Raw genomic sequence first — 7726 nt, 5'->3', positions numbered from 1 at the left:
GAGTAGTTTCTCTATTGTTAAAATTTATTATAGCAATTTCTTAAAGTAAAAGTTCTCAAATCCAAATGTGTGAGCATTGTTGGAGAACAATCAAAGGACATCTTTGTACAAGTGGATGATTGAGGGTTTTTCCATAGTTTAGAACTATTTCTTCTTTTGACTTGACACGTATCGTGTGGCGATTATTTTAAAGGAATCAAGAAACTTTAAAAAAGCTTTTAAGCCTATGACTTTTTTGAGAAACACATATTAGAAATACCAACTATGGACATACTCGTGGAGTAAGACAATGAATGTGAGAAAATCCACAAAGTAATGCAAACCTTGTTACAATTGGAAACGTTTGAATTGTTTATCTGTACTTCTTTGATGTGAAGATCAAAGGCAATTGAATGAGAAGATCAAAGGCAATTGAATGAGAAGATTCTTGATGTTTTGTTTCTCTGTGAGGTTGGTTGGGGCATGCATGTGTGAATGTGGAAAAACCACTAAGAGAAATATAAATAATAATACCGCTTTGAGGAAACATAAACATATGAAAAAGATTCAAGTGTGACTTCAAAATCTTGTTGAAAGGTATCAACCTTTATGACTCACAAAGATGTTATTATGATTTAACAAGGAACTTATCCAAAGTAAGTCCAAGTTTGACCTCGTAATTTTGCATGATTTGGAGTAAGCCAATTAAGTGTCAAGGATGATTATGTAATAGTGTGTAGAACACTAGGATTAAGATTGTTGTCTCAATTCACAAACTCCTCAATTGTGTAAGACATCACTCTCAAAGGTCAAATAAGGACCTAAGATCTTGAACAAGTTTAGATAATTGAGAAGAAAATGTCAAATTAGTCAAGTCCCTATAGAGGTGAGCTCTTCAAGAGAAAAGCAAGTTTTATTCTTCAACATGGACATGAGTAGATGCTCTATGGACCAAGGGTGTGCCATAAATATATGTATGGATTAAAATGGCACCCCCAAGCCCTCTGAAAGGGAGGGGTGGGCTCATAATTCAATATGCTGAGCCACCTTGTGTGAATCTATGTGCAAACTAGCCCTTGATTGGTGAGCTTTGTAGATTGGTACCATGCATGGTATGTGATGTGTATGGTGGTAGCTCAACGTAAAAGGTGGTTTAGAAATTCAAAGGCCTCATTCTAGGGTGGTACACGTCTCCCTCCCAAGCTTAGTGCTGGTTCAACCCAACAACCAACAAATGATCTGTGTATACGTGTGCATGGTCAAGGATGTCACACCTCCCATATACCAATAATAATGTTTACCAGATCAAAGAATACAATCTAAGCTTTTTTTTTTGGGGGGGGGGGGGGGGGAGGGGCCGGGGATGGTCTACATTCTTGTTGGTTAATCGAGTGTAAAAAATAACCTAATCATTACTCATGGGATCAAATAACTCATACATCACATTGACACCCACAACTCTAATAATCAGGAGTGGGACTTTTAAAAAAAGTCCCACCACCAATAAACCCTAATAAATATTTCTCAGCATAAATATTTCTCAAAGCATATGAGTGTTCCTTTACAAGGACTGACTGAAGCCATTAAATTGTAAACCAGGCCTCAGCATGTAAGAGTGGACAACCAAGATAACCTTTCATGGATGGAGATGTTATAATACAAGCCTTCTTTGTACAACAGGCAAGGCTGGAGGTGATACAAAACAAGCTAACTTAGCGGCTATGACGCAAAATGCAGCTAGAGTAAGATGGGACTATTGCAGATCATAGAAATGGTGAGTTGATTCCGAAGGATGCACCTTAGAGGAAGCTATGGAGTCCAAAATCCAAACATGGGGGACAACATTGGCACCCACCAGGGTGCCCAACTCCCTGGCTTCTGCCTGCCTTTTGTTCATAAGCTTTGCTATGTCAACGTTACTGTCAATGCTAGTTGGGGCCTCACTGTTGTACACAACAATTGTGCATTTTTCCCCTACATCTTCTACTGAGACTACTGGCTTTCTGTGAAGAACACCACCACCACCAGCCACCACCAATGCCTGCAGATCCCCCTTGTAAGAGCCCAGGAAGTCAGGCATGAAGTAGAACTGCAGAGCTTCAAACAGCTTGGGCGCCTGCACAGAGCAACATAGAAAAGGCCTTTCAATATCTAAGGACTCCTCATAGCTAATACACGAGATCCAGAGGTTGACAAACCTTGTCAGCTGCTAGCAATCGACCTTGTTTTGGTCCTCCAGCCGCACCATGGATGTCAAAATTAATTTCAAATGGTTCCTCACTTACAGGTTTCCCTGCTTCAGTGCATGCTGTCAACCCTGCTCCATGTGAGCAGTAGCCATATGTTAGTTGAATAACAGACAGCGGACATAACCAAAGAATATCAGATTGCATACATTCTAGGTGTGTTTCTCTGAAAGCATCAACATCTGCTGACAGTCAAGAAGAGTTGCAGAGTATGCCGGCCCTTACAATCCAATTTCAAGATCCACTTTCCTGCCAAAATCGCCATCAAAAACTTCAATGTCCTGCGTGCAGCACCATGCTGATTGATGCCAGCAATCACATGGGTCACACTGGAACTCCAAGCTTTGGCGACTGTAGCACCTGAGAGCCTTGCAAATGCAGCCAGCTGCTCCTGCACTCACAAGGGTTGGCATAACTTAATCAGGTACAATGCAAAGCTTCATGAACACCAACATAATGATGTTGGCAATACACTACGTTAGGCAGATGTTAAGGACCTACGTGCATTGTCTTATCCTACCTTTCCTGTAGTGTCTAGAGCTGACCCACAAAGGACCCATTTAGAAGCTGTCCCACATGACCATTTTGAGGAGGCTTTTCCACCATTATCTACCCCTAGGTTGTTTCTTGCACGTCTTGCTATATGAGCCTGGCGTTTACTGCTAGGGTTCTGAACAGCCCTTGGAGATGCTTTTCCTTTGCTCTTAACGGGAAACTTCTCAGCTGCATGTTCAGGGCATAACATGATGAACTTGTCCTGCAGTTCAAGGCATGAAAAAAATGGTTTTCTGTCAAGAGGAGGTGAAGCATGACAATGCCCAAAAACCTCATTAAGTGCAAACTCAGTGTATATAGTGCAAGTTTAAACCTTACCTCTTCCCATTTGCATGAGAGAGCACGTGCACATGGATAATGGTAGCTCCTTCTGCAATGTTTTAGACAGCAACCCAGTGCTGCCCCCTTCTTACCACAACTGGTGCATTTTATCTTGAGACCTCTTGCAGCCTCTGCTGTAAGATTCTTGGCTACATCATCTACAAAGTAAACATCAGGCGCCCTGCACTCAAGTTGCAATCAATGTCAGTAATCCAGACCAGAAATAAACATAAATAGGACAAAGCATGCATTACCATTCAGCACAGTGTCTATGCACATGAACTTTTTGTATATCAGATTTTGGTCCAGCCATAGGAACTCCATTCTGGTTGTAATGCATCAGGGGACCTGTAACCTGCAACATAGCCTGCATGATAACTGCAAGATATATCTTTTCAGAATGATCATATAGTGAACGCTAGGAAAGGGCCTTCAACCATAACACCATACCTGAGAGAGTTCTGAGGTTCTGCAGAAAACACACACAAGCTGATGAATCTCTGATGCATCTTTATCCTTCCCCAAATCTTGGGATGCAATACCATTTCTTTTGGTACCATCAGATTCAACTTCGTCAGAATTTTTTTTCTTTTTGGGAAGCCTGTTAGACTCCTCTGCCTTTCTTTTACGATTGGCACTTGTTTCAGTGTTTTTGGTCTCACCAGGAAGGTAACTTGGTTTGGTTGAAGCGGTTTGGCGATGGCTGGAGCAACCCACAAGGCCTAGTCGCCACCCCCAAGTCACATTTCTAGAGATTCTGACTTCTTCTACAGGGCGCACAAGCCCCCCAGATGACGCACAGTATGACTTCACTCTACCAGACTTTCTCAACTCTTTCTTTTCTTTAGAAACTGTATTCAGTGCTTTCTTGGCAATAGAGGCAGTTTCTTGGGCACTCTCCAGCGGGGATTTGGTCGAGGTCTTGTCTAATGAATGCCTTCCGCATGCAACTTGACTATCAAGTAAGAGCCCTTCAGTTGCAGGCTGAGCAGCTTCCAGTGGCAGGTCGATAACAATATCCTCATGAAAACTCTGCATGACAGGGGCAGAAGGTTAAGAACTAAGAGCTTTCCCAGTTTTATATGTCGTGTACGGTATCCTTTCACATCAATTCAACATAGAAAGTGGCGTGAGGCATGCAAGGAGCTTCACAACACCAAACTACAGTTAAGCATCAATTGTCCAAGGGAATACCTTGTCCTTAGCTGGGCTGCATTTAAGCTCTGGTGAGCAGGGCTGCTGTGTCCAGTCAAAGTCATCACTCTCATAACTATCAGCTCCGCAAATGCCAACACACTTGGTAACTTCCTGGAGGTACAAGAGGAGATTACTTCTTTAGCATTGTCAACATAGTGCCATGATTAATATCTATTGAATATAGGAAGACAGACCACAGACTCTACCTCCTCATTGTTGTCCAGGCTAAGATCATCATCACTGTCTTTCAGATCACTGAAGTTGGGCTGTATCACTGGTTGAGTCTGTGTCAGTTGGGTGACTTGAACAGCATCCGTGTCCTGTGAGCTCTCATCTCGCAACCAAAAGAAAGGATCCAGCTTTCGCCTGCTGCTGCTGTCATCTGTTGCAGGCATGGCCCTTCTGTTGATTTCAATTTCAGCATTGGTAGCATGTGGGCTGTGTGTCGATAGCACATTGAATGGCTCAAAGTCTCTTGCTTTCTTTCTTCTTGCTTCCCTATTGTTAGAAAGATGAAGCTCTGCAGGGATAGCTGCATCTTTTTGTGTTTGCTTTGCATTTTCAGAAATTGAATTATTGACCTGTGTGCTGCATGACTGCACAGCTGAAACTTCTGACTTTTTTGCTCTCCTTCTGTATGTTTTTCTGCCCTTAGCAGAGAGCTGAGTTACTGCTGCAGCTGGAACATCTGGGGAAGCCTTTTTATCATTCAGTTGTTCACTCCTGCTTAAATTAGTACCATCACTAGCAGCTGTAAATCCACATGTATCAGATATGTGTAACTTAGGGGTAAATTGGATGTCATCTTTGTTTAACCCAAATTCTCCACTCAAATAAGATGGCTGAGGGACTTGAACCCTCTTTTTAGGTGGATTTAACCCTTTGAATGGGTGTTCTGGAGATTTCAGCACTCGCTTTGATTTAATTTGAGACCTCCTTTCACTGTTGGTGATGTTTGAAAGTGTATTTCTACTTTTAGATCCTTCTTCTTTAGTGGACGTAGCATGGACTGCAAAAACAAATGCAAAAGATGTATGATGTCTGTTTGGAGGGGGCAACTGTGGGGGGTTATGCCACCAAAAAAAGGAATCGAATCTTTGAATGAATCAAATACAATTCATGATTATGGTGTCATTTTAAGTATTGTTGAGGGGGAAGCCCATGGGGATCATGCAAGAGAAGATAATGCATGCACACAAGCGTACAATATGAGCATGCATACTAAAGTGCACCCGCAGAGTCAAATAAGCAAATGTTGGCACATGCATAGGCATCTACATGTGAGCCCACTTCCCAGCAAGTCCCACAATACCTAGGCTCCTTAAGAGGAGTACTCGGTCGCTGTCACACCTAGAGCAATTTACGATACTAGGTCTTCCAAGGTCATGCCCTAAGGAAGTGGAAAAAGCCTCCATAGAGTGAGCAAGGAGGAAGTAAGGGACAGAAGCATTCTCCTTGTAAGTTTATGGGGCACATATGTGCCATGTAGACCCTGCCTTATAAAACAAAAATCTATAGAGAAACATGTGCAGTAGAAGATTATCCACACACATACTCAAGCACATAGACGCAGAAGCTTGCAGTGCATTCTATAAGGACATCTGTACATCCTCTTAAACCTGCATGACATGAACACACAATCTGCAAGAGCATATGCATACACATGGATACTCAACGTGCACATGTACATATGTGACTCTTATTGTACAACACAACCATGCATTAGGATTCAGGAGGTAAGACACAGCTCCAAAAGCAGAGAGGAAACTGAATAACAGACTACATTACAAGACAACCTAGGAACCTTATTGATGCTTGCTCACTTGCCTGGTTCCACATTAGCCGATGCAAGTTGAGATGCCATTGGATCCAAACCAGCAGCACTCTCCATGCTGACATAGATTGCAACCAAATTGTCCATTTGAGGAGCCACTCTGACTTCTGCAAATAAAGAGAATAAATCCTGGGAAACATCAAAGACAAACAATTTTGTGGTTTTCCACATTTAAAAGGTATTAACATCACAATTTGGCCGCACCTCTTCGAGTAGTATGAACTTTACATATTGGGCAAGATGGGTTTCTTTTCATAGATTGTAAAATGCAAGACCTGGTTAAAGAAACTAATGAAATGAGGAAATGATTATTGGGTTTTAATCCTGGGCTAATTTCATGTGCTATGCATTTAAGGAGAGATCAAATAAAACCCAAATTCTAGAATAACGAAAATATTGTGTGTTAATTTGATTCAGGTATGTTAAGAAAAGCGTACTTGCAGAAGGTATGGTTGCAGGAGAGAGAAGCCGCATGTTTGAATAAGCTCAAGCTGCAGATGATAATATGTAAAATGACAGATCAACAGTTTCGCAACCTCTCTCTCTCTCTCTCTCTCTCTCTCTCTCTCTCTCTGTGTGTGTGTGTGTGCCGCGCGCTCAAAGAACTGTCATTACGTTATTAGGGTTGTGAACGCGCACCAGACAGGGCATTTGAGTTCGCGGCCTAGGCGATCGAGCTGATGGATGTCGGGACCCAGCAGGGCCATCGCTGGCAATGGTGGAAGAAAGGCAGTGGCGAGAAACACAGAACGGTTTGAATTTGAGATACGTAGTAAGGAAGCGAAGATTTGATTTGTAGAAATAGACGAAGAGGCAGACCAGACGTGATGAACAGAAGGAAGGAAAGCCAATCGAATTCGTGAAAAAGAAGCTGCTAAGACGAGGAACAGAAGGCTGTGGAGGTGAACATGCTACGAAGCTCATAAATTTTGTGAAAAAAATGGAACTTTTGAAATTTGAAAATTTTCCCCGGCTTTTGTTGGCTCTCTACAAAGGGGCCTTCAAAAAAAAAAACACTAACTAGTGTGCTTGGTAGGGGTACTTTGAGACTCAAAATTTGAATCTAAGCTAACCATAATCGTAGTGTAGATAGTGCAACGCCCACATACTAGCAAAGTAGGTGGTCATTTAACAAATTTCAAATTTCAATGATACCAACTCTCAAAGTTAAAAACCAAGTAAGATATATACATGGTACATACTGGAAGAACAGAGAGATCAAACCAAGTCAAATATGTACATGGTTCATACACCACCATGTGTGTGTGTGTGTGGTGTCCTTGCATGTGTGCTGCCTTTGAATGAGTTTGTTGTAAAGTGTGATAAAAGGTTATGTGGGGTTGTGAGAAAGAACTTAGAAGTGATTTTGCTAGGAGGAATTGTTTGGATTTCGAAAATGTTAAAGGGCACGTTAGATCTTAGGATGTTCACAACTTTACACATCAATATGGGCAAAGGATTTTTCAACATCCTTTTTTGTTTTGCAATGATGTTGTGCTTCGTGTTTCCTTTCAATGAATAATTACCCACTCAACAATCTCTATGACGTAAACACAACTAATGATGAATCTCCTTAACCCACATTTGGAAGTTT

General features: G+C 41.8%; 1 protein-coding gene across 2 annotated transcripts; it reads right to left on the bottom strand.

Annotated features, from left to right (window-relative positions):
• Positions 1-1475: 1475 nt before the first annotated feature.
• LOC147640318 (protein BREAST CANCER SUSCEPTIBILITY 1 homolog) lies at positions 1476-7030 on the bottom strand. 2 transcript variants are annotated; one of them, XM_086779165.1, is made up of 13 exons: positions 6772-7030; positions 6570-6623; positions 6337-6407; positions 6126-6239; positions 4505-5307; positions 4296-4409; positions 3552-4133; positions 3356-3456; positions 3099-3282; positions 2746-2982; positions 2451-2616; positions 2178-2296; positions 1476-2095 (listed from the first exon to the last, which is right to left on the bottom strand). In XM_086779165.1, the coding sequence occupies exons 1-13, from the start codon at positions 6837-6839 to the stop codon at positions 1733-1735; spliced, it is 2976 nt and encodes a 991-aa protein (XP_086635291.1). In that variant the 5' UTR covers positions 6840-7030; the 3' UTR covers positions 1476-1732. The 2 variants fall into 2 exon arrangements, with proteins under 2 accessions (XP_086635291.1, XP_086635298.1); XM_086779172.1 differs by lacking the exon at positions 1476-2095 and having other exon boundaries at positions 2176-2296; positions 2375-2616.
• Positions 7031-7726: the final 696 nt, after the last annotated feature.

This window comes from Cibotium barometz, chromosome 3 (assembly GCF_041138505.1).
Source record: "Cibotium barometz isolate CiBa-2024 chromosome 3, ASM4113850v1, whole genome shotgun sequence".
NCBI classification, from domain to species: Eukaryota; Viridiplantae; Streptophyta; class Polypodiopsida; order Cyatheales; family Cibotiaceae; genus Cibotium; species Cibotium barometz.
Note: the sequence above shows the minus strand (reverse complement) of the source record. Positions and strands in the feature narration are given on the sequence as shown.